This window comes from Taurulus bubalis, assembly GCF_910589615.1.
Source record: "Taurulus bubalis genome assembly, chromosome: 11".
NCBI classification, from domain to species: Eukaryota; Metazoa; Chordata; class Actinopteri; order Perciformes; family Cottidae; genus Taurulus; species Taurulus bubalis.
Genome location: NC_136599.1, coordinates 6,450,122 through 6,477,311, shown reverse-complemented (window position 1 = coordinate 6,477,311; position 27,190 = coordinate 6,450,122). Strand labels below are relative to the sequence as shown.

Genomic DNA, 27,190 nt, shown 5'->3' with positions numbered 1-27,190 from the left:
CTGTCTATCTATCTATCTATCTATCTATCTATCTATCTATATATCTATCTATCTATCTATCTATATCTACCAATCTATCTTTCTGTCCGCCTGTCATGTAACAACAATAAGAAGAGAATAGTTAACAACTGAATAAGAAAACTGGGAAATGCAATCATAAGAAAAGGAATAAATGGCCTACGTATCAGTCTATTGTTGAGCAAACACTATATAATGTGGCCATGATGTCAAAGGTCTGTCTCCTCGGTACCATATAAAATCACTATCCTCTGCAGAAGATTTACATTCAAGAAGGGTTGTTAGTGCAGGGAACAGAGTATGTTTTTCCTCTAATCTAAACCATCCTCTGGTGTGTATGTGTGTACATGCTCCTGCAGACAGATAAAATAAATTTTAGATGCTGCCTTAACACAGTTTGGATTGGCCCGTTGCTGATTCATATTCCAGGCCTGCCTTTTCATCCATGCAGAGATCAAGGGAGATTTATGGAGCCCTTCTGAAGGTGAAACAGTTTCAGTAGAACCAGATCAAAGTTGATGGTAGAAAATCTCACACAGACACACACACACACACACACACACACACACACACACACACACACACACACACACAGAGACACAGAGACACACACACACACACACACACACACACACACACACACACACACACACACACACACACACACACACAAGTGGGAAAGATAGGGAAGAATGGCCTGGTAAGACAGTAGAAGTTTAACGCTGCAGCATAAATTGCTATTGTCAACCCAAAATCCTGCTTCGTAGTAGAGTCTTACAGATTTAAGTCAAGGAGGGTAAAAAGAGAAGATGTGATGTGTCATATCATTGGGGATCAAAACACATGAGCAGTAATATCTGGACTGTACTTTCCAAAAGGCTTAATTGCTGGCGAACAATCATAGAACATGAAGGTGATTTACTTTATTCACTGAGGCGTCTGCAGGGAGGGAATCATAGTAACCTACTTTACAGGAGAATTATATTTCAGACTATAATCTCTTTTATGAAATGTAATTGTTGAGAGCAAAATATTGTTATATCAAATACAGTAAACAGGTGTTAACATTTGCAGTATTAGTGAAAAGTATATAGTGGTAGGCCATACATATATTTGATTTAACAGTACAATTGTACAGAACTACAATATCCTACGACAGACGATATTTACAGTATTGTACTGTAAAACACAATTACGATATTACAGTCAGGAACATTTTTACAGTATCATATTTAAAAACACAGCTAGGGTATCATACTCCTAAACATATTTACAATATCATACTATATAAGTTACAGTATTGTAGTATAAAACAAAATTACAGTATCATAGTAGAAAACACCTAATAGGTATTGTATTACAGAACATTACTGCATCGTACTATAAAAACAGTTACAGTAGAGCAGTTATACTGGAAAGTACAACCACGTAAAGCTATTAGGTTGTTAAGTAAGTAAGCAAAAAGTCCAGAAGTACAGAAACATTGTTTATTGATATATTGTAGACAATGAATTACTATATTCTTGTAGATTTTTATCATAATTATTCCTTATGCTTCATCACAACTAAAAAATAGACATTAAAGTTTTGATTTATATAATTTTGCCAGCAGTTTTAATCTACCGAAAATATCAAGATGGTGTTATTTCTGCTTACATTTTGTCTCTCTGCCAAGTGTTGACACGCGTCACTCACACAAATACATTTTCTTGATTGGGTCCAGACCTTTGAATCCACCGGCTCCACAGAGTTTGAGTCGACTGAGTTGACAGTTGTGTCTGAAATCAGGCATCTGTCTCGATACCTTGGTGCTTCCCCGTTACCATGACCCATCAGCGACGTTGCCAATAGGAGCTTGTCTTATACATGTCCATAGTTGACCTAGTTGTCAATGCATAGAGTGAGTATTTAATTCACCAGTTGAATCCCAAAAATATGCTGATTAGCATTACTCTGTCATCATTTTCCTTTTGCCTTATTTTTGATGTTTCTACAGCAGAAGTACAGAAAGGCAGGAAGATGAGGAGAGACATGGCATGAGAGAAACACACGAAGGCACTTTTACTTTCATATTTCTGAGCACGGAAGTCCATTCAACTACTTTCTTATTCATTTTTGAATTAATTAGGTTTGGTAATGCGCTTGAAGAGTTTTTTCTTCTTCATTAAAAGCTGGGTGAAATATCGCATAAGGGAAGAAATAACAGATTATTATCATGTAATCTTAACCTGATGCAATTTTTTTATAAATTTTTCACCACTAAATTGTCAATGGCTCTATTTGTTTTGTTTGTGTTACAGCCAGTTAATGATTCTTAAGGTCAGGAAGCTGAGCTGTGTTTGAATACCTAATTCTGATCATTGATAAGAGTTCAAGTACGGCTTTGTGTGAGCAAATAGATCAACATTAGAGGACTGACAAATCATGGTGTTTAGGGTCAATTATTGGACCCAGAACAATGGGTACAAGAATTGACCTGATCCGATGCGAGGTCCTGGGACAGGGATGTCGCATGTGTACTGATTGTAAAGCCCTCCGAGGCAAATTTGTAATTTGTGATTTTGGGCTGTACAAAATAAACTGAATTTAGTTGAATTTTACACTTAATTTCCAGATATAAAATGGAAACGAATGCGCTGATCAGCAAATATCTACCAGTTTTGAAGCACTAAAAAACTGACTTTTGCCGGCTTTTCAATATTGGGTGGCAGATATTTATGCTTTTATCCAGATGTTCACATCACATCTCAAACTATGCCCCTCTCTAACCATCCCAAGCAACTCATTTGCCCCAACCTTTGCTCCCTTCCCCCCACATTCCCCGATGCCAAGCGTGGTTGTCTAATTAAACCGCTAAAAGAGCGCTGACTCCTGACATGCCCTGAGGGTATGCCATACGGGGCATGTGGGCATGAAGAGAGGAGAGGGGGGGGGGTAGATGTGGTGAAGGTGAGCATTATGGGTAAATAAGGAGTTTCTGGGGGTGTTATAATATGGTGGTCGAGAGGAGGGAGACAGGATGGTTGTTTCAGGGGAGCCTGGTTACCTCTAGTAGGGACACATGGGGTCTTATCATTACAGCAGACCTGAGCTGAGCGCCTGTGTGTGTGTGTGTGTGTGTGTGTGTGTGTGTGTGTGTGTGTGTGTGTGTGTGTGTGTGTGTGTGTGTGTGTGTGTGTGTGTGTGGGTGTGTTGAACGGAGCGAAAAACTATGCGGAGCAGACGAGATAAACTGCTTAGTATACACAGCACACACTGACACACATTCATACACCAATTCACATGTACATCGTCACACATGGATACACTTTGCTACAAATACAGCACTCGCAGACACACACATGAGCAAGAAGGGGACAGCGCTGGAACATCACAAAAATGAGACAAAGAAACTCCCTTGAACATATTCACAGCAGTGATGAATAGATTTAATTTAAAAGAACACACATGAAAGCCTTGTATTTGTTGAATATTTGATTATATTTTCAGGACATCATGCACTGTATGCAAATGTTAATACAGCTTAACGTGGTTAATATTAATGCGAGTGAGTCCTCGGGGTTCAGGGCAATAGAAAGGCTGTGTTGTCCGCTGTCTGGTGATGTCTGTGTGCCTCATTGAGTCGCCCAAAGCACACAGACATACACAAGCTGGGAGCCGCGCTGCTGTTTGAGCCTGTCCCATCAGGACAGCTTTGGACCGAGCTATCAGACAGGGAGGGGCGGATTGATCCAAAGAAACTTCATTTTAATAAGTCGGGTACCATCGGAGGTATTCCACTTTGATTTTTGTTATTTTTGTGTTGATTCTGGCTGCAATAGTCTGGCCTTTAGTATTGGCGAGAGATGACAGAGCAACTCAGACACACGCGAAAATATTTTTGAGAAACAAAAATACCGATTATTGCAATATGCTTGGATTGGAAAAGTTAAATTGCACGTTCAGAGGAATAGTTTGACATTTTGGGAAATATTCTCATTTGTTTTCTTATCAAGAGTTAGATGAGCAGCTCAATACTACTCTTGTTTCCGTCCAGCAGCTTAGCCGGTTAGCTTAGCTTAGTTTAGCTTAGCTTAGTTTAGCTTAGCTTAGCATACAGACAGGAGACAGGAGGGAGGCCTGGGCCTGCTCTGGCCAAAGGAAAACAAAATACCAGCATCTTTTAAGCTCATCAATTAACACATCGTGCTCACGGCCGAGAGAAAGTCTGGCACATGATCCTCCGTAAAACCACAACATGACGTGTTTACAGTTTTTTCTTTTCGAAAGGGATTAAACAAAGAAAACATAATGTGGTCATTTGGGAGCTTTAGAGATGCTGGCAGTTGGTATTTTGTTACATTTGGACAGTCATTCGATAGCTGTTTCCAATATTTATGCTAAGCTAAGCGGCGGCTGGCTGGAGCCTTACATAAACCGTACAAACATGAGATTGGTATCGATTCTTTCATTTAACTCTCTGCCAGAAAGCAAAAAACACATATTTCCCAAAATGTCACATTTAAAGTGGTCGCTTTAAACCTATGCAGACATAGGTTGGGAAATTATAAGAATATGTGGAAAGACATCACAGTGGCCGCGTCTGCTGGACTGAGCCACAGCGAGGCAGATGCCCATGGGACACTGGAGAATGTCACTCCTCACCCAGCTGAGCCTTTGACATACAACCCCATTTTCCATCCAGAGACAGGAGTTATGACACTGTCAGAGCAGCTGTGGCAAAGCTCGCTGTTAGAGGATGTGTGTGTGCGTGTGTGTGTGTGTGTGTGTGTGTGTGTGTGTGTGTGTGTGTGTGTGTGTGTGTGTGTGTGTTCGGCACGCTCTGGCATATAAGGGAATGTAACTTATATGTCAGTCTGCAGATAGCTCATCAGTAACCAAGCAGCATAGCTTTGCAAACCCCCCATCCTCTCATCAGCCCTCTGCTTCCTTCTCTGCCTCGGCGGTGCTGGAGATGTCTGATAGGTTGATTGTGCGAATGTGTGTGAGCTTGCGTCACGTGCGTGTTTTTATGTGTGTCTGCGCTGCCATGTCTGATAGATGACGTGCTTATGTGGTAATGAGCCACGCTGCACTGCAACCATTTTCTCTGACTCCCCGAGAGGGTTTCAGATGGCAGCACTCTTCCCTAAATCATCCTCCCTCGGGTTCCTGATCCTGATCCTCTGCAGTCTCACCGCCTGGGCTGCAGGCACCACTACGTCAAGAGGAGGAAGGGACAAATGTCAAGACAGCAAAGATCACTTGCTTCTGACCTGTTCATTAGTTTACATCAAATATGTCAGTGTTATACATGTGTCTTTGTTGGCCTGTGCGATCTACCTTCAAGCATGGACTGATTTTCAGAAATTCACCTGGACATGGAGGTTGTTTTATAAATAAATCAGCAGGGCAGCCTCCCGTTTTTTGGGGGGATTCAAATTTGTATTTTTTTTATTCACACTCAAGTTCAAAAAAGAGAAAGACAATGGCACAGTCTTATAAAAGAAACTAATATCTCTCCACCCTGGAAAAGTCTGGGACAATGTGGCGTAAAGAGGACAGCTAGTGAATTTATTTTAGGGAATATTTTGAAATTTGGGGAAATACAAAATGAGTATGTGCCGAAATCTTTTAGTCTTTTTTTCTAGTCTCACTCAACAGGAAAACAAATACTGTTCGTGTTTTTTTTCCCGAATTGTTGACCTACTTCCTTATCTAGTGAGCCATGGCAGTGTGGGTCATATGCCAAAGAGGAACTTAAAGGGAACAGTTTGACATTTTGGTCACTACACCAATAGAGAGGCCAAGTTACGCCCCTCTGGTGGACCACCGTGGGACCTTATTTTGGAAAAAAATATGTATGGTGGTCAACAGTGAGAGACAAATAATGATTTGGTCCCTTTTTGAATTGTGTTCTTTTGCTTCCCGGCTGATAAAAAAAAGCAGCTGTATAAAACACATCAGGTAACATTACATTTTTGCATATATAAAGTTCAGTTCCCTAGCTAGCTAGCTAGCTAGCCAAAGTGACATTTGTTTTCACAAAGTACATTGTGCAAGTCGAGAGATTTAGTTCACTGATCTGTTTCACACTAAATTAAATTATATTACGACAAATCTACAAAAAAGTGCAACTTTCTTGATTTGCCAAATTATAAGCTTCATATGTGTAATTCAGGGCATAATTCAAACGTGATAAAAATTATTATTATCATTTCCAAAATAAGGTCCCATGGCGACCACCAGAAAGGGGCGGGGCTTCGCCTCTATTTTCGCTTTCTTGCTGAGAGTTAGATAAGAAGATCAATACAACTCTGTAAGGTTATTATAGGCTACAGCAGTCGTTTAACTGTGCTTAGAATGAAGACTGGAAACGGGGAAATAGCTAGCACAGATATTTATCTTTTTGCTAAGCTAAACTAAACAGCCGCTATAGCTGTATATTTAACAAATGTTGAACTATCCCTTTAAACATAGTCTCCAGCAAAAACCGCAAAAGAAAAAGCTAGTTTCATCCAAATAGGTGCAGCCTTTGTCTAAGGACCATGGCAGTGCACGAGTTCCACATACATAGCCGTGCTGTATAATCATGCCTTGGAGCAACATGCCATAGATGACAGGCTCAATACGCCTTTGTCAGAAACTAATCTGATTTACAGTGACATGTAATGTACGGGCCAATTTTTGATAAATGTGTGCATGTATCTGTGTGGGGGACTTAGAGAAACTGCAGAGAAAGATAAGAGTGGAGCTTCGTAGACATACTGTCTGTTGGTTTATCCAAAAGACGATCAAACCCCCAAGTCCATTCACAGCTGCAGAAAATCAATGTTGGAGCAGACAAGAGACCAAATTTATCTGAGACTGGTGATGCAGAGTATTTTCTCACAATGTCTCCTATCGTTAAAAAAAAAAGGTAAAGGATAAGGAGGCCACGAGTCACTGCTGTATCCTGTGCGATAGTTCAGGAATGGCAAACATTCAGCGACTTCATCCGTGTCGTATCATCAGTGTGACCGCAGAACGGAGTCACAGTGATCCTGATAAGAGCCAATATCAGTCAAGGGAAACACTAAGAAAGTACAGTAATGGAGGTCAGGGTGGATGGCTGGTTACATAAGATAAATAAAAAGGAAACAGAAGAAGACATGGCAAAGACATTAGGAGTGGACAAAAAAGAAAATGCTCAAGTTCTAATATTCTAGTTATGTTTTGTTCAAATTATCCGTAATTATAAGTGTAAGTGTTTAATAGAAGCAGTTTAACAAACTAGTCACCATGTAGAGATTATTTGTACTAAATATTCCTTAGCTAGCTAAGTGTAAGCTTGCTGCTAGGTTAACGTTACCCGATCAGATTGACGGATATAGATATAGTTGTATATATAGCTGGTCCTCTTAAAAATATATATATTTTTAGAGATTGTTGATTATAGCTTATGATGTGTTTACTACACACCATGTATTTATCAAAGACATCTTTTAAGTTCGAAAGGTGCAACAAAATGTAGTAAATCACACGGCAACCGTTAGCTGCTCGGCTAACGGTACTTTAACTGTTTTAAATTGACAAATAAAAGAGGTAGAATGGTCGACAATTTCATGACACTTGAACAATATGTTTTTTAATGATGATAATAAACTGGGAATGCTTTAAATTATATTCATAAAAAAATCTTCAAATGACTTAACATTATGCAAGAATAACGTTAGCTTTATCTGACTTCCCCCCCTCTCACTCTCTACTGAAGATTATATATCAACATATTTCTCCATATATTTGATACATACAGATTGGCAGCTATGTTTATTCAATATAGTTAATATAGTTTTGTATAATTTGCCTTCCAAAAATGTTGTTTTTGGAGGTTATAGCTTGTGATGCTTGTCATGCATTATTTAAGTCATTTTAAGTCGACATTTCTAAAGCTACAACGTACATTTACTATATCACTACATAGTTATGACCGTTAATACAGACAGATTTTGTGAAAGATGTACAAATAGCTAGTGCAAACCAAGCTGCTCAAGTAGGACAACATGGTACTCCAACAACCAATTCCCCTTTCATCCAGCAAAACAATACAAAGTGGCATGTTTTCAAAATTCATCATGTATGAAAAATGATAAATGCTGTGGCATTATAGATGTGTGTGTCTGTATGTTGGGGGAAGGGGGATCCCTTAAGGCTACGTTCATGCTTGAGTGGTATAACATCCAAAGGCTTGTTTTGACGCCACACTGTGTAGCTGCCGCCATCATCTACTTGTAGGCCGCACAGTCAGGGACTAACACTGTCGACAGCATCAGCTGAATAATGTGTTCTCTTTATCATGGATTTATTAGTGTGGCGTGAACCACCGTGTCCTTGACCTGAACAATAAGTATATGTTATCATTCTTTCTTAAGACAAAATAGACAATCTGCTGCAGAGATATTGGTACTAATACCCAAATAATCTCTTGCCCTATTTTGATAAAGCTCATTGAACTCATATGCATACGAAGAACTGTTTGTTCAACGTGAATAAAGATACAGAAATCAAATAACTGACGTGAGTGAACATCTAGTCCAAGGGCACAGACAAATGTATCATCTCAAATGTTTGATATCCGATAAATATCTACGGCCTATTAATATAAATAGTAACACTGACTTGTAAATGAACTGCGGACATAAATAATATAGTTTTATGTAATTTACCCTCCTAAAATGTTTATTTTGGAGGTTATAGCTATAGCTAAAGTATTTAGCTAAGACCAGTTCTAAAGGTGAAACACAAAGTGTCCTTTTCTTCATGAACAGTGATCAGTCCATCCATAAGGCATTTAACACAAAAAGAAACACTTGAAAATGCACTTCAGACATATTTATTTAAATAAAGACTTAAAGAAAGTAGCGTATAACAATAACAAATACAGAATTCAGTCAATAATTTAAAGCCATCATAGGCCACTTGACGCAAACATTTTGTTTCGCTTCAGTAACATTCTTTTTAGGGACTTCTAAATAAACAGTTTTTAAGTAGGAAGGAAATGTACAACAAAACAAGCCCCAGTCGGTCAAAAGACGAGCAAGAAAAAGTGAAATGACGGCCGTACACTTGAACCAAACGGAGCTCGTTTGAAAATAACGACTGAAGCGGAGCTACAGAGACATGGTTTAGACGGCATGCTGCTTCCAACAACCCCCTCATGGCTGCCACCAGCGTGCGGTCTTTAAAACCACGAGCCGGCCCTGAACATGTGCAGCCGTCACCTTCGCAGTGGCTTCTGTCTAATGCTACAAATAAAAAGGTGAGGCACCCTCTAGGAGAGCCATCCCTCCCTCGCTCTCTCTCTCTCTCTCTCTGAGGAAACCCCGCGTATGCCCCACCCCCTGCTCACTCAGTTGCCAGGCAACACGTGAAATTCCAGTGTTCTGTACATCCAGAGAACTCCGGGCTTCTCGGTGCAGACCTACAAATCATCAAGTCCTCCATTAGCCGCGCTGTCAACAGTCGCTAACGCCAGAAGACTCGAGTGAATACAACGTCAACAAACAATCACCGAAGACAGCTACAAGCAAGTTAAAAATACCCAGAAAAAAAAAGTTTGTTCATAAATGGAGAAAGTCAAGATGCTTTTCAGGGAAGTTGAACAAAAAAAATCTCTTTATCCAGACAGGACCAGCCTGTTTGTGTGACTCAAGTCAACCTACCGACCTATGGTCTCCGGGACGTTTAGGGTTAATTTCCAGGCTGGAAATGTCAGCAGGTGTATCTTGGATAACCGTTTACAATATTCATCTTAACCCAGAAACTGGAGCTTGTTTGATGGCCCAGGTAGATTGCTGCTCCTAAAACAACAAACATTTTGCACTTCCCTCATCTTGAAATCCATGTTTTTTTTGGAAGCTCAGTAGATCATTTGTGAAGAACAAAACTTGGTGTAAGTATCATACGCTTGTGTTTGCCACAGAGCTTATTTTCTGCAACCCCCCCTCCCCGAAAACATATTTGTCAAGGGAACTGTGGTGACGCTAACTTCCAGGTTGGGCCTACAAAAAACACATCTATTACGCGTTTACAGTCCAAAGTTCAAATTGGAGGACTTTTTTTTAAATATCCACGAGGCACAGGATCAATAAAAAAGATTTCTAAAACTCCTTTTGGTACAAAAACAGTTTTGTGGGGCTAAAAAGGAATCTTTTATGCTTTCGACCAGGAAAAAAAACAAAAACTTTTTGCTGGAACAAAAGCTGGCAGCTCTTAAAGTACCAGGGAACAGTGAGAAGATGCATCATTAATGCACCATCCCTAAAACGAACCCTTTTAATGAATACCATTGAACAAATAATACTGCTGAAGTGATGAGAAATGAACAAAGGGATCTGAGAAAAACATGCTTAAATGGTCTTTACATGGCCCAGGATCTTGTGTTTGCTTTGTCACAGCATGTCCACCCCTGGACTGTTTTGCAGCTCGTGTGAGTGCTGAGTCACACTGCGCTCCTTCAGATGGGCTCCACTTTGTCCCCCAACTGCCTTTGCAAATGAACACTCTGCTTTGCCAAATCCCTCCCTTTTTTCTCCACTGTCAGCTTTAATTTCCAAACGAAATGCGGAGAGGGGTCGAGGGGGGTTGGGGAAGGGAAGGGGAGGGTAATTTCCTCAAGGACCGCTGTTTTAAATTCCCTGTGCCGCATTTCTGTAGAAACCACTTCCTGTAACTGTCAGATTTAACTTTTCATCTCGTCATTCAGCCCACGGTGACCTTAAAGAGACATTCGGAAAAAAGAGATGGATGGGAAAGGGCACCGCTACCGGAATTTCAAATGACTCCCATCAGGGTAATGCAGTCAAAAGCAGTGTTTACAACCACTTGGATAAGAGGAGGCGCCGATCTTATTTAAGCTCTCGCAGCAACCTTCGTGTGAGGAATCTAACAGGTCCTAAAGGGCCCGCGATGCTCTCTTTGCACAGGTGTATTTAATAGATCAGAAATACTTTCAACAAACATTTTTACACTCTTGTCTCTGCACTGTGTGCTGGTGATATGTCATGATCGAAAGTTCAGTGTCAGAGTTGAATATAGAGAGTGTAGCGAACCTTTTGTTTCTTTTTTTTTTTTTTAAGTGGTTGTTGGGGAGGATGCTGCAAAGGAGAGAGATGCTCTGTAGAAATCGTTGCTCTCTTTCCCTTGCATATCCTTGGGCCCCTTGCTGAACCACCTGCTTGTCCTTGCTCCCTCCCTCCCTCCCTCCCCCAGCAGCATGATCTCAGCAGTATTCACATGACGGAGCAGCTCTTGGACTTGTCCTTGCTGAAGGTGGAGGAGAGCAGATCTGTCTTGCTGGGCAGGTGCAGGAGTCTCTTGGAGAGCCGGCGGACGGGGCTGGGTTTATTGGCAGGCTGGAGTTTGTTCATGCAGGCTAGAGCCGCCGTACGGAAAACACTGTGGATGCTCTTCTCGGATGTGAAGGCCGAGCACTCCAGGTATGCCTCTGCTCCAAGCTGCTTGGCCAAGGACGAACCCTATGGCGTAGAAGGAAACATACAAGTTGAGCTCCAGGTAGATTGAAACGACCACCAGGCAGAAACCTCGAGGAAGGAACGAGTCATGGAACCAACCTGTTCATGGGAGATGGGAGTCTGTTTCTGGTTGGACAGCTCCATGCGAGTGCATACGTCCGTGCGCAGGTCTGTCTTGCAGCCTATTAGCAGGATCCGTGTGCTGGGACAGAAGTCCTGGATCTCTGCTTTCCACTGCAAGGAGAAGAGAAAGTGTCAAGAAAGGTAGTTTGTACGTGACAGCAACAGATAACGATTGAACACAAGTAAAATGAAGTTGGAAGATTGTGGTGTTGATATAACATGAATACCTTCTTCAGCGCACTGTCTACTGTGTCCGGTCGGCTGATTTCAAAGCACAAGAGCACCGCATCCGAGTCGCTGTAGCAGAGGGGTCGGACGTTGTCGTAGTATGGAGAACCTGCAGAGACAAAGCCAGGACACACTCAGGAATGTCTCCCGCTGCGACACACAACTTTTTGGACGCTCAAAACAACATTGTTGTAAATAAAATGGAAACACGCATCAACTTAATTTCTGGTCTGAATCCAGTTGACACTATTATAATGTTCCATCACAATCATCCCCCACGCTTTCACACAGTACAAACAAACAGTCACGTACACCCCTGCCAAACTGATAAGAGAGCAAATCATTTCACCAAGCCGGACGCCTTCCCACTAGCAGGAACCTTTCCAATAAAGTAAACTAACTCTCTGAGTCATAGTCGTTGCATAGTCATATCTTTCCATTATTGGTCAATCGCTAACTTTATTTGCAAAACTTTTGTTTGAGTAAGAAGTTAAACAACCTACCAGATGTCCTGTGAAACTAAATGCATCATCACATTGTCGGATTCACTTTTCAATATTTTTTGTTTGGCTTCAGTATCAGATAAAGTGTCAGAATACAGACACCATGTCTAAGGCCATTGTAATCCATGTCTGTTAAATAAAAAACATTGATGTATAAACAATAATTAGGTCATTGAAAAGTAGTCCTCTTAAAGCAGAAGTTTGACATGCAAACATGTTTATTTGCTCTATGGCAAAGCAGCCGATTAGCTTAGCACAAAGGCTGGAAACAGCTAGCCTGGCTCGAGGGTTGGATAGTCACCGAAAATGACGACTTTACTGTATTGCCACCTAATGCGAGGTACTTCGCTTTAGGGTGTACGCTACGTGTGACTCGAGCTACGCAAAAAGGAAGTAATATTGCTACAGGCTCCGTTTAGACATCTGTTGCAACATTGTAATATACATCAGACCTATTTTACACATTTTTATTATAAACTTGTATTTTATTATTATGAAATAATGAATCTCCGCGTTTCATCTATATTCTCTATCGTTGTAATAGTTTTACGACAAAAAGAGATATGATTAGCCAATTCCTTTATTATTCAGACATGACTTTAATAACACTGACATTAATAAACCAATCCTTAAAATGATATCATACACTATTCGCCGCCTCACTCAGACAGTCGACCCTGATTATTGTCTCATAAATATGTCACCTTAGTTGTGAGAATGTGAATTTTGGTGTGCAGGAAACGTATTCTCCTTGTATTTCCATAAACAGCTCGGCTATATGTAGACCTACCTTTTCCTTTAATTCTCAGGAAGGCCCTCGTGCTAAAAACAGACTGACAGGACGTCCGCTCTCTATTGTCTTCCATCTGCCACCTAATCACTCCCCACACCCCAACACTAAGATTTAATTTCCTACTCCGGTCCTCAGGGGCCAAATGTGCAACAGGAGCTTCCCTTGCAAATAAAAAGAGGATATAATTATATCAGGAATAGATACTTCTAATAAGCTTCCTCCGAAACCAAGCAACAATCAGGTTGTCTTGAGGAATTCTCTCCTGAGGCGGTAATGAAAATGTTTTTACAACAATATTTTAACAACCAAAAGGCCCCTCTGGTTCACTCTGTCAGAATATTTGACTTAAATCTTTTATCTAGGACATCTTATACAACTCAAATCTATCAATAACATCTTTTTTTCTTCTTTTTTTGAGAAGGAATCAAAGCAGCCGTCACATAACTATGCAGGGTGATGTAAGGTTTGAGAAAGAGGAGGCAGAGAGATCTGAAGAGGACACAACTTCGAGCACCTACCACCTCCCACACACTAGCAGCCCCCTGCCTGGACACACACGCACGCGCACACACACACTCACAGACACACACACACACCAAAACAAACACAACCCTTTCAGTTTAAGCAAACATTAGCTGATGCAAAGAAACGGCCCCCTCTGCTATCAAAGAAAGAAAGCGAATGGATTTTACATCAAGAGACCACGCTTGAGATGAGGCTGTGTTTCTCCTGGTAAAAGATGCAACATGAAGTGGAGAACAAAGAGCTGAACTTCTCACACATTGTATGTGAAAGGCCATATTTTATAAGAAGACATCACCTGGAGCAATGTTATGAGAGCTGACAGGAAGAGGGAACTAATTGACAATGTTTTCCCAAATATTCTCTAGTTTCAGTTTCTAAATTAGGATTGGCTGCTTTTCTTCATCTTCAGAAATGGTAAACTGAATATATTTTGGTTTTAGATTGTTACAAGAGATGTGAAAATGTCAACTTAGTTTTTTTGGAAACTGCGATTTTGAAAAAATAAAATAAAAAATGAATCCATGATAAAAAAAATAGCCCTAAATGTTCTAAATATAGATAATACAAATGGATAATGGATAGAAAGATACATAAAGAGTATTATGCAATGTTTTCTCCAGAAAAGGGCGACTGTCCAGAAAGTGTTGGCTCCGTGGGAGACGAACCCACAAACCTACATTAGTTCAGTGCTGGTTTCACTTACATAAGACCTTTTTTTAGGCGGCACACACCATAAGGCAGTGAGGAGGTCATGCATAGCTCTCGCTCTCACTTGTGCCTTCTGTTCACAGTGGCTGTAAGCCACACACAGACACACACACACACACACACATTAAGACAGGACACACACACACACACTCGCTTCCACCCCCTGCTTGGACGAGGCATTCCCCTCTCCCCTGTGAAACAACCCCTCTGCAGGCCAACTGGCACTGCCCAACTTCCTCTGAGCACAATGTCAATACTGTTATGAAATTAATCTATTCTGGAGAGAATTTATTATTGATACCATTTACATAATGTTTCTATATGTTTTAGGTCATTACGTGTTTGAACTTTATGAACTGTATGCATCAGGGCTGTAGTAAAGATAGTAGCAAATAGAAGATTGTTTTTCTGATTCATTGATTCATTTTTTGTCTATAAAATGTGAGAAAATGCAGATTATTATGTCAAACAGAGAAAAGCAGCAAATTCGAGAAAGCAAAACCAAGATTTTTTGAGCATTTTTACTTGAAAAATTACTTGATATGAATATTAGTTGCTGTTTTTTTTTTGTCAATGGACAATGTTTACGTAATGCCTCTGACCTTTGACCTATCAGTGGAAGAAGTCAAGTTATCAAAAATATTATATCCCAAAAAAAAGGTGATTTGATAAAACTCTACATACATATTTTATAACAGAGGTTACAACTAAAGTAGTACTTTTCACCTTTATCATAAATACAAACTGGAGCTGCAACGAATGGATGATTAATCAATTAGTTGGTAGACAGAAAACTAATTGGCCACACAACCAAATTATCATTTAAATTATACTTTTCAAGCAGAAATGCCAAGAATTAGATGATTCCAGCTCTTTAAATATGAGGATTTGAGGCTTTTTCTTTGTTGGCTTTTTCATTGTAAACTGATATATTTGGTTTTTAAACTGTTGGTCAAACAAAACAAAACAACTGAAGACGTCCGCTTGTCCTCCGGGCAACTAAAGACGGACATGTTTCCTTATTTTCAGACATGTTACAGATTATTAACATGATATAGATTGATTAATCTAGAAAACAATGACAATGACTGCAGCCCTAAAACACAGGCCAGACATTAGCTTCACTCCTCTTGGCTTTGAATCAGAAATATTTGTGTGACCGTTTTAAATTGCTGTTGTGAAAACGTTTTGTGGGTCATGTCAGTAGGTTAATAGCGGTGGCATATTGACCTTTAACATACAGAGAAATTATGTAAATACGATCAATAAGAGAAGCTCCACCCACTCCAGTAAAGATTCATCAATGATAATAAACTGCTCAAAGCTACAATAAAGCTGTCCAGTTTAAATGAAACTGAAGTGAAAAGTTCAGGATTAAACCAGTCAAACTTGGTGACCTTTACTAGCTTGGTTGTATTTTTCAAACGGTTGGTCTTTGATTGTGTTTTTTGGGTGTTTGTTTTCATGCTAAACTGTGGATTCTGGGTCCCACTTGCCCAGACGGTCTCGTCGCTCAGGCCTGTTGTTTATTGCCGGCACCGATCCACCGAGGAAGATCTCTCGACAGATTCCACACGAGTGAAAAGCTGCTTAACCGCATCAAAACAGGACTGGCAGATAGTGACGTCTGGGTCGACGGTGTCTGTGAGACAATGAGTGAGACGGAGCCTTGTTTACAGTCGTTACCCGACTCCAGGCCGACTGCGTTGTTGTTGCTGCTGGGAGGGTAAACAAGTTCCACAAACCGGCCCTGAAACCTGACTTCTGTACCCGCCGCTCAAGAGACATGAACGCTTGGGGAGAGTTTTAACTTGGCATGTGAGTGAAAGAAAGAGGGAGGCAGGTGATCACAGCCTTGCTCTCTGCCAAGTGGTTTTAAACTGTGGTAATAATAAAAAATAAAAAAGCATAATCCTCACCTGATGTGTCCCAAAGGCTGAGCTCCACACGCTGGTCTTCAAGCTCCAGACAGGCGGTGTAGTTCTCAAACACAGTGGGGACGTAAGTCTAGAAATGGACAATGAAGAAAGATTTTTTTTTTAAATCCCAAATTCACATGGTAATATCTTAAATAATTCATCATTTAGAGTTTAAAATGGTAAAAACAAGAGCAGATGTCCATCTCAGTTAAATGCATTTAAAATGTTAAGATAGACATATGGTAATTCTTTTCTGAAACGACTAAAGCAATCAACTACAAGAATGTGCTGCTCCTTTTTAATCAATTCATAAATCCAGCAGTGCTCAAACATATTAACCAACAATATATCAAAGCTTTTACAGCAGAAGCCTATCTATCCCAATCTGAGAGGATTTTATGTAACCCAGTCTGAGTTACTAAAACTATGGGAAAAAATAGCCCATCGTCAAATATCCTTTACTACAAGTCAATCTATAACACGGCACCGCCATGGGAGTTTGAGAAATTGGATAACAGAGGATAGAGGATAAGATAAGCCTGTATTGATCCACAGAGGGGGAGTTGGCTGTTGCAGCAGCACAGGGACAGGTAAGAGGTATACCAAAAATAGAAATTTAAAATAGATTTTTTTTTTTTTTTAAAGAGCCAAATACAAAAACACGAGGTAAAGTGACAGTGGTTTGCATGTGAATAAAAACTAATGATAATAAGATTACAATTAAGAATAATAGGCCTTCAAAGAATAAGATCACTATGTAATCAAACTAAGTGGCGTGCTCTCTAACACAATTCTTCACAAGTCTTCTGGCCCTTGTGGAAGTGATAAAGTGACATTTATTATTCCTCGTGGAGGATGAATCGCACAATCCTGTGATTTATGTCATCCACATATGTTCAGTACCCATAAGCATAGCCCACATTCACCAGATCCCCGTTATTACATGATGTGGCGTACCTCTGGATAGCAGTCCTTGGCCAAAACCTGTAACATCGCTGTTTTACCGCATTGGACGTCCCCGACCAGCACGAGTTTACAGCGCGCGACGCAGGGCTGCGCGAGTCTTCTTTCCTTCATGCTGCAGATGGATGCAAGCGGCCGCCTGTCACAAAAAGAAGCGAGAGTGGGAATAATGACGGTAAAGTTTTTGTAAATCCTCTCGGTTGCTCCTCTTCTTCTTCCTCGGGCAGTGGAGTGAGGCAGAGCGGCAGTCAATGAGGGAATCACTGCGGAACTTTATATTGTCGCGCCAACCAATGAGCGCTGCGCTGCGCGCGAGCCGGAGGAGGCGGAGGGCAGCGCACGAGGTCTCGGCTCGTCATCTGGCGGTAATGGTGGACGGCCTCCTGAACGCACCACCTAAACCTAATACGAGTAGTGGAGTAGTTGTAGAAGTATCCTTAATAAGTAGTAATACCACACAGGAGAAATACCCAAGTAAAAGTCCTGCTTTCAAAATGTACTTTAAATAAATGTGCATAAGTATGAGCATAACAATTAGCCTAAATTAGTCAAAGTAGCCTTCTCATTATGTAGAATTGACCATTTCAGGACCAGATATCATTATTATCAGTATTAATAATTAATTAATGTGTTCATCACTTTAATGACGCAGCTAAATCCGCAGCTAATTTGAACTGCTTTATAATCTATAATGATATATCTTGTTCTATTGGATGATAATATGTAATCTGAATCTGTGACTAAATGTATCCAATTATAGTGGATTAAAGAGTTCAATGTTTCCCTCTGATGTAGTGGAGCAGAAGTGTAACCTACAATTGAATTACTCAAGTAAAGTACAAGTACTTTTAAAATTGTACTTAAGTACAGGTGCTTCAGTAAAAACAACTTTCCACCAATACTCAGATCCTTTTAAGTAAACTGCTTTAGTTTAAAAATACTTAATTCCAAGTAAAAGACCAGAATGTTGCTTAAGTAAAGGTTAAGAAGTAATTTTATAAAAATGTAGGTCCACTTACAGTATCAAAAGTAAAAATACTGCAATATCATTACATAATATTATATTTAATTTCGTAATTTATCAATGTGGAGCTAATTTGTACTTTAACTTTGTACTTGGTAGGTTATTAATACTAAATCTAGAGAGAAAAAAAACAATATTTCTGGACAAGTATATGTTAAAATGGTGTTTTAGTACTTGGGTGAATGTGCTTAGTTGGTTGTAGTAGATTAAACCCACAACATGGTGAGTATGTGGTGGAATGTAATGTGAAAGTACATTTTCTAAAGCATTGTACTGAAGTACAAGTTTGAGGTTCTTGAGTATTTCCATTTCATGCTGCTTCATACTTTGACTCCACTACATTTCTGAGGGATTTATTGTTCTTTTTCCTTTTTCCTTAGAGTTAACACTAAGTACGGGATGACGGTGTAAAAACCCAAGTTGGAGGGGATTTTTTGTCTCATGTCCTTTCTGTGGAAAACCTCATGAGTCATAGACCCAACATCTAGTTGTGTTCACAGCTGCAACAGTAACACTACTCACAAAGCTATTTAAATCAGATTAATCTCTAATAAACAAGTTATTAGCAATATTGTTTTCCTCTGTTGTGAGTTTTCTTTTAATAAAGATTAATAAAGGAATATCTAATCTAATCTAATGTTTGCTTAAGTAGAGTCACATGGCCAGAAGTCATCAGAACGTAGCTCACTTGTTATCTTCTTTAGATTAACAAATATTCTTCGGAGTTTTCTGACCTCGAAATCGTTTAGTATCTCAGTTCAAAGGCCAGAGTGCATATGACATGTCTTTTTTGGAAGGGTTAAAAATGAAAAGGCTACAAAAAGGTTTGTGGGAGGATATTACGAAGAAATCCAGCACATGAGAATTTGCTTTAAAGGCTGTCTAAATATCCTGCTGAGGACTGTTTTGATGGTTTTCCTGTATTTCCTTCAGACAAACTGAGATATACAGCCATGTGAGGACGCATGCAATTCTTTTCACATGAAACATATGAGTGGCTGCAAGCATCTGATGACAGATGGCTCCATCAATCTGAAGTATAACAGAGAATTCGAGAGTGTCAGCCATTTGGAGAGGAAGTGGAGCGTGGTGTGCAGAAGATAAATGGAAAACGAGTGTCGCAGAGGGCTCTTTGATGGCATTAATGTACAGCGTGAAACTCTGGATGAGGACATGAATTGCACCTGCCGCCTGGTGCAGAGCGAAACAAGGTAAACGATGTCCCTCTATGTCGTGCTTCAGTGAGATTGCTATCTTCACATGCATGTGCAGCACACACTAATAACATGCAAACGCCGACTGGCACTTAATGCTTCACTTCCTCAAGCTCCATTTATCCCTTTTAGTGGGTCTAATATCTCCATGTGTGAGTTTCTAAACTCTTGAGTTAAAAAACCTGCATGTAAACGGTCTTAAATGTGTTTCCTTTATCAGGTTGAATGGAGTATTTCTTGTTTGAAACTTACATATTGAATTGTTTGCAGAAGAAACCCACCCCCTTTAAACTTTGCACATTATTTACATAGGGGTAGACGAGAGAGAGTGAGTTTAAAGTTCCAAAATATCTCAACAGCTGTTGGATTGATGGTCTGTACAGATAGTCATGGTCCCGAGTGGATGTATCATTTATTGACTATGATGATTCCCTGACTCCTCCTAAAGCGTCACCATGACGTTGACATTTGTTGATTTTTAGTGAAACGTCTCAACAACTGTTGAGTACCAAACAAATTGGGTACAAACATTGATTGAAAAATATGTATTGGTTTATGGCTAAATACCAGCTAAACTACTGACCTTCCCATGAGCCTCTGCTGCATTTTGTGTTGAGGGCTAATTAGAAAATGTTAGGGTGGTAACGTTTAACAAGCGAGTTACACGTTAATTAGTGAGTTTAAGACGTGCTGCTCGGCTTGTTTCAGATCGTTGGAGTGAGACGTGCTAGCTGGTTCCTCCCCTTCCTGTCTTGTTGTTAAATAAGCTAATCGCCACCTGGCTAAAGCTCCATAGTTAAAATGCAAAAGACACAAGAGTGGTGTCAATGTTTTCATCTCGTTGTTGGAAAGAAAGTGATTGAACATATTTTCCAGAAAAGCCAAACTTTAAGGATAATGTAACACCATGAGGACATTCCTGATGTAGACTACAGACATATGGACCATCAAACAGGGTTGAGCAACGTGATCCTGGCAGACTGAGGTTGAGAGGATTTCTACTGACCTATGGATCCTCGATTGGTTCTTGATGAAAGACGACAAAACTGGTGGCACACTTTGGTAATCTGAAAATACAGTGACTTTTCTATCCTCAAACTCCTCCTGTAGTGCTGGCCTTCATGCTCCATGGACACCTGATGACTGTCTGACCTACTTTCATCAAAGACACTGCTGAAAGTTACATTTTCACCCCGTGTTTCACCTTACCTAACTGACATTTAGTGTGTGTGTGTGTGTGTGTGTGTGTGTGTGTGTGTGTGTGTGTGTGTGTGTGTGTGTGTGTGTGTGGCACATAAATATGGGGACTCGCCTTTCTTTTGGGGACAAAATGCAAGTCCCCATAATGTCAATTATTACATTTTAGGGATGAATACTTGGTGGAAGGTAAGGGTATAAGGTTAGGTTGAGGCATGTAGCGGTTACGGTTAGCCAACTGTGTGTGTGTGTGTGTGTGTGTGTGTGTGTGTGTGTGTGTGTGTGTGTGTGTGTGTGTGTGTGTGTCAGTGGATGTTTGTGAGCAGTATCTGTTATACAAGGAAAGCTCAACCGTACTTAAAAGTTAAGAGCTACTGCACGCCATGTGCATTAATTTGCACCAAAATTGCAAACAGCGGTATTGTGGCTTTCGACAGTCAGTGTTAATCCCAAATCCATTTCAGATAATTGCGAAGAAAGGACTAACCACATCGCCTTTGGCTTGCAGCGAAATCATTTGCATAATTCAAGAAAGCTGTGGTTGAGAGCTTTTTCATTATGTAAATCAGGGTTTGATTAAAGAGTATTTCCATAAACACAAGTGCAATCATCAAGTGGAAATGTATTGGCAAGCTTGTCTAATAATTGCTCTTGAACATAGCACAGTTCAGTGATGCTGCAGAAGGGAAAGTAGTTTGTTACCTATTAAGAACACAGGTATTTCACATACTGGAGTATATTATGCTAACAGTTGGGTAATTGGAAAGAAAGTACCTATTGTCCGCATCTACCTGTCTGACAATAGTGAGAAAAGATAAATGGATTAACTAGAGTGCATAAGACTGGAGGTGTCCAGGTTCGTCTGTTGTGCACTAAAAATATTTGTTTTTCTAACATTATTGTATTTTTTAATTTCTTAAAAGCTACATACTTACATTCCACATGCTGCAAGTTAAGATGTAAAAATAGAAGCTAGAAAAAGGTTTATATGCAAATTGTCTTTTTGTCATTTTTTAAATTTCCATTTGTAGGAAATAACAAAAAAAAAGTACAGAGGCGTGGAAGGAAATTATACAGAGAGGCTTTAATGACAACAATGGACCAGGTAGAAGATGAGACAGAATGAATAACATTATAAAACAACTCACATTTCATGTACAGACACGGTACAAAGGGCGACTGGTATTTTACATCAGAAGTACAATAACTGACAAGAGCTCTTATCGCTGCACAGCCCTCAACCTGCAGTGTGAGCAGCGCCACTTCAGTCAGATGGAGTTTGATACTCTGGTTGGAAATACAACAGTAAAAAAGACACATCATTATTAAGCAATGAGTGTTGCCACTAGACTGTGTGACTAGTGGGTAGGACAAAAAGGGGCACCACCACTGCCCCTTTTTGTCTTGAACGCCAAAGTGCCCTTTTCAAATGTCAGAGCAAAGGGTGTCATTGTGCATTGCATACAAGTGTATCTGAATGAAAAGGGAACGGCATAAATGTAGATAAAGTTAGCCAAAAAAAAACAATAGAAGACAGTTGTGTGAAAACGTAAGCACATCTGGACCTGCATCCGACGTCATTTCTTATAAACCAGGGAGGTGTTCTTTTTGTTTTTCACCTCTTCCCTGTAGTATGTGTATCTTCATTCATCTTTTATTTTGACTGTCTTGTCTTCTCATCGCCTTATGAAAATATATGTGTACCATTTATCTGCCATGGTGAAGATTACCATCCCATTCCCTGTACCATGTCTCAGTGTGGCAACTCTGGAAATATTTGTATGAAACTGTACTGCCCTCTGAAGGTGAAATAATTCAATTACAGTCTCAACAAAGACATTAAATCACAACATGTTTAATAAGATCCAGTATTTTTGTTGTTGTTGCTTAAATGATTAAAGAATACTTCTCTGAAACCACAGCTTACTAAAAGAGAGATCAGAGGTGCTGCTAGTAACAAAGCAAAAGTCTAAAAAGTTTCACGCAAATTCACACCAGATAAATTAGTTTAATTATTTACATATTTACCTTTTTTTCAAACTCAAAAAATGTACCCACTACATTTTCTTCTTATGAAAGTTTCTCATTCCCCAATTCCCATTTTTGTATGAATTTTATTTGTATTTTAATCATTGTATTAATTCCCTTGTTTCATTTACAGTGGTAATGACTCATGTAACTAGCAGCCTAATAATTGTAAAGATGTGTACATTTTGCAATAAAATTATTGAAACTAATGTTTTACACATCCATTGTCCTCCAAATCCCCTGTAGAAGATTATAAGGATAATAGTCATTCAAAATATATTTTCACGAATTCAAGGCAATCCCAAATTTGGATTGGTATATACGTAACAATGTTGTGATAATAGCTATGTTATACATACAGTATTTCTAGACAGTTATTCCATTGTTATCTTCTTTTTGAAATTAATTGAGATCATATATTTAAAGTATACAAATGTTGCTATCTTCCTTATTTTTCTATTTCTCTCTAACGCATTTTTTTTCTTCCATTTATTTGTATTTCTTGCATTAATTAAATTGGGTCGAAACAGAGTCAAATGACTACACGTCCCATGATTCTCTCGCCAGTCGACGACACTTCCGCCTCCATTTCCTGTATAGGCGAACGTCAAGTAACATTTTATAGATTAGAGCTCAAAAATCAAGTTCTACTATCTAATTATTAATTGTCTTTACTTTTCCTTGCCGGGTGATGCCACGGAGAAGATAATTAGTGAAAATATCAATTACTTACATTAAAAAAAACATTTCCGGTTTGGGTGACGTCACGGGTTCATCTTCGTTCCCATTGGCTCTTCCCCTCTGCTTGAGAGATTTTCCCGCGCGACTCTCGGCGTTAAACAACACACTGAGCCGTCAGCCCGCAGCAGCAGAAAAGTAGCTTATTGTTGACAGTTTAACGTACAATAACGGTCCTATATTGTCGGATAATGTCATCCTCCAATTATGACTCGGCCTGTTTGCCGGACTTATTACCACTGTACTACCGACGGCTGTTCCCTTTCTCTCAGTATTACCGCTGGCTGAACTATGGAGGAGGTGAGTGTCCTCATGAGACAGGCCGGGTAAGCTAAAGTAGTATTAGCAAGTTAAAACACTGTTGCGATGACCGGTGTTTTGTTATCTGCGATTTAGCTGCTGGCTGCATATGTTGGAGACATTGTGTACTATGCTAATTGCTTATTCATCATGCATGGTGTCATTTATTACTACTATACTATTACTCATATAGGGGGACTAATATATATACATATTTGTATTTACTTATTATGTTTTCTTCTCCAACCTCAGTGCAGAAGAACTACTTTCAGAATCGAGAGTTCTCCTTCACACTCAAAGATGACATCTACGTCCGCTACCAGTCGTTCAGCACGCAGACCGAGCTGGAGAAGGAAATGCAAAAGATGAACCCTTACAAGATTGACATTGGAGCCATTTACAGTCACAAGGTGAGACTGCGTGCATCTGCTTTTGCTTTCACATAGTGTGTTTGTGTGCATGTGTGTGTGTCATCACAGACATATCATGCATGAAGCTCAATCTGTTTGTCGCCCACAGCCCAATCAACACAACACCGTGAAGTCAGGGACCTTCCAGGCCCTGGAGAAGGAGCTGGTGTTTGATATCGATATGACGGACTACGATGATGTCAGAAGCTGCTGCAGGTGACTTGATCCCGTGGTTTATTTAGTTAAATTCAGCATCTCTTGACAGTCACATCACTGAGCTAACTTGAAATCTCATTTTAGTGCTGCAGACATTTGCTGCAGGTGCTGGACCCTGATGACCGTCGCCATCCGCGTCCTAGACAGAGCTCTTCGGGGTTTGTTTGTCATCAATTTTGTGGCACGTTATCTTTGCATTTTCTGCTGAATTCACATCAAACACCTTTTTTCTTCTTCTTTCTAGATGACTTTGGTTTCCAGCAGCGTCTGTGGGTTTATTCTGGCAGAAGAGGAGTGCATTGCTGGGTGTGTGATGAAGCTGCCAGGAAGCTCTCTGTAACGGCACGCTCTGCAGTTGCAGAATACCTCAGTTTGGTTAAGGTAGCAGTATTTTACCTTTTTATAGACGTTTAGAACATATTTATTTATTAGCAGCAGAGTTTTGCATTCAGCATTGTGTGTGTCAGTGCCTTTCTCTCAGCTCAAACAGTCAGTGGCCAACAAATAAATTAGCCAACTTATTTCAGATAAATTGGCATGAATGGCCAATAAGTAACACAACATTGTAGTTAAAAACAAAGATACTTTGTATATAACGATATATAGTTTTTTTTTTGTAATTCAATAAATAGTTATTTGAAATGACTACATGGTTTTGTATACTCATGTAATACTTCTCAAATGAAAAGTACTGAACATTTCAAACTTGGTTAAGAACTTTAGTGCAAAATAAAAAAATTCGGAGAAATTTGATTTAGCATGTGCTCGTTAGTATTCATTTAAACAACGTATAGTTTTCACAATAGGATTCCATCATATTTTAATTATCTCCCAATCCTATTTATAGACAATCGATTAACCACAAAAATAATTGTCAGATTAATCGGTAATGAAAATGAGGGTTAGTTGTAGTTTCGTTTGTTTTTTTCTTTTCTCTTTACAAAACCAATGAGTTAATTTTGTTGTGACGTTCTATTCACTGCTGTTTCATAGGGAGGTGATGAGACGATGAAGAAAGTTGTGCTCACAGATCCAATTCATCCTTTTATCAAGTGAGAATCCGATCCTCTTTCGAGTGAATGTCAGTTTTGAAGCTGTAACTGTTTGTCTCTAAATATAACAACTGTCTTTGGGGGTTCTTGCCTCTGACAAATCTTACATCCTCAAGGGTTTTAAGAGTCTTGTACCTGTGTTCTCAACAGAGAGTCTTTGGTGTTTGTGGAGCGATACTTTCCCCGGTACGCACTACAGGATCAGGACATACTGGGCCGCAAGGAATCTGTGGACAAAGTGTTGGCGCTGACGCCTGATGATATCCTTTTTAGCGAATGGGTGGAGAGAGAAAACAAATAATTCCGTGACTAACATACATGATCTCTTCATAGAACTGGACCTGACCTTAACTCTAGCTTTTACATGTGAGAAAGGAATTACAGCAGGACTTCCAAAATGAGAAGAAACCAGAGAACCGTTGGAAACTGTTGGTGGATCAAGCCGAAAGGAAACGGGTTAGTAGTTCCGCTCACATCACATGATGATAGTTGTTTTTAAAGTATTACGGCGAGAGGGTTTATGGTGACCACAGGCACAATGATCTCATCTCCCTTCCCCCAGAGCACTTCCAAAAAAAGCCTCCACTTTGAGAAAGAAATCATGCTGCAGTATTGCTACCCGCGGCTCGACGTGAACGTCAGTAAAGGGGTGAACCATTTGCTGAAGAGCCCCTTCAGTGTCCATCCCAAAACAGGTGAGCATCGATCTAATGGGATTTAATCCAGGCGGCGTGGTGACTGCACTACAGACGGTCTCACTGTGACTTCTCTCTTTTGAACTCTGACCAGGGCGCATTTCTGTTCCCATGGACCTTAAAGAATTAGAAACGTTTGATCCTTTTGCCGTGCCCACAATCAGGTGAGCGATAATGTGATGCTCTCTCACATGCTCTGCTGTGTGCAGCGTTTGATGTATTCGTCAGAACTGATTTTATTACTCCGTTTACAGTCAGATCTGTGAGGAGCTGGATCGACCCAGGACAGGCGAAGAAGAAGAGAAGTCAGAGGACGCCAAGGAGAAGGAAAACGAGAAGGACGCAGCGGAGAAACGAAAGATCAGAGGTGAGATTCAGAAATCTACATTTTAAGCTCATTGTGTCACACAGAGGAGCTTATAAAAAGGTCAATGCAAGGTCTCAAAATAAAGCAAATGGGGTGCACCAACTGACATAATGTACCTCAATTATATTTTCTTTGAAAATAAAAACAAGATGATTCATTTTTACATGTTGGGGAAACCCTACCGACTCAATGTGAACCCAGGGATTTTTCGCTTAATCTAAATCACCTGAGCAACTGAAGAATGTTTCAGCTCGCTAATTGTACTTCTCTGGACAGATTACAAAAGAACGAGCCTGGCGAAGTATGTGAAATACTTTGATCAGTTTCTGGATGGGATGGCTCGCTCGTGGAAAGGAGAGCTTCTCAAAAAAAGTGGTATGTATTGTTCAAAGTGGGTGAAATGATGGCAGAGCGACTTTTATGAAGTTCTTCCATGTAATGCATTTTTGTTTTCTTTTATTCTTTTAGATCTTCAGAAAGACTTCTGAACTGGATCAACAATCAGAAAGTGATGCAGAAGACAAATTGTTAATAGCTCAACATTTTTTAATCTAATATGTGTAAATTACACGTATGAGACTGATGCGTTCATAAACAAAACATCTCCTTACTCAAGGATTTTCCTTCCTTAATACCAATTGAATGTTGTTTGTCTGTTATTTTTCTATTGTACAGTC

The 27,190-nt window shown here is 39.8% G+C and overlaps 2 protein-coding genes across 2 annotated transcripts; one reads left to right on the top strand and one right to left on the bottom strand.

The window, feature by feature from the left end:
- Nucleotides 1-11,267: 11,267 nt before the first annotated feature.
- Nucleotides 11,268-17,386, bottom strand: rnd1a (Rho family GTPase 1a; the record flags this gene model as incomplete). Its single annotated transcript, XM_079225705.1, has 5 exons — nucleotides 11,268-11,513; nucleotides 11,610-11,744; nucleotides 11,861-11,970; nucleotides 16,310-16,397; nucleotides 17,267-17,386. 5 exons carry the CDS (start codon nucleotides 17,384-17,386, stop codon nucleotides 11,268-11,270), a joined length of 699 nt encoding a protein of 232 aa, XP_079081831.1.
- A 6,278-nt stretch (nucleotides 17,387-23,664) lies between these two features.
- On the top strand, nucleotides 23,665-27,183 carry prim1 (DNA primase subunit 1; the record flags this gene model as incomplete). The annotated part of the gene is made up of 13 exons (XM_079226161.1): nucleotides 23,665-23,773; nucleotides 24,026-24,183; nucleotides 24,293-24,399; nucleotides 24,484-24,557; nucleotides 24,644-24,780; nucleotides 25,393-25,451; nucleotides 25,602-25,713; nucleotides 25,818-25,907; nucleotides 26,014-26,146; nucleotides 26,241-26,310; nucleotides 26,401-26,513; nucleotides 26,790-26,888; nucleotides 26,982-27,183. 13 exons carry the CDS (start codon nucleotides 23,665-23,667, stop codon nucleotides 26,999-27,001), a joined length of 1,281 nt encoding a protein of 426 aa, XP_079082287.1. The 3' UTR covers nucleotides 27,002-27,183.
- Nucleotides 27,184-27,190: the final 7 nt, after the last annotated feature.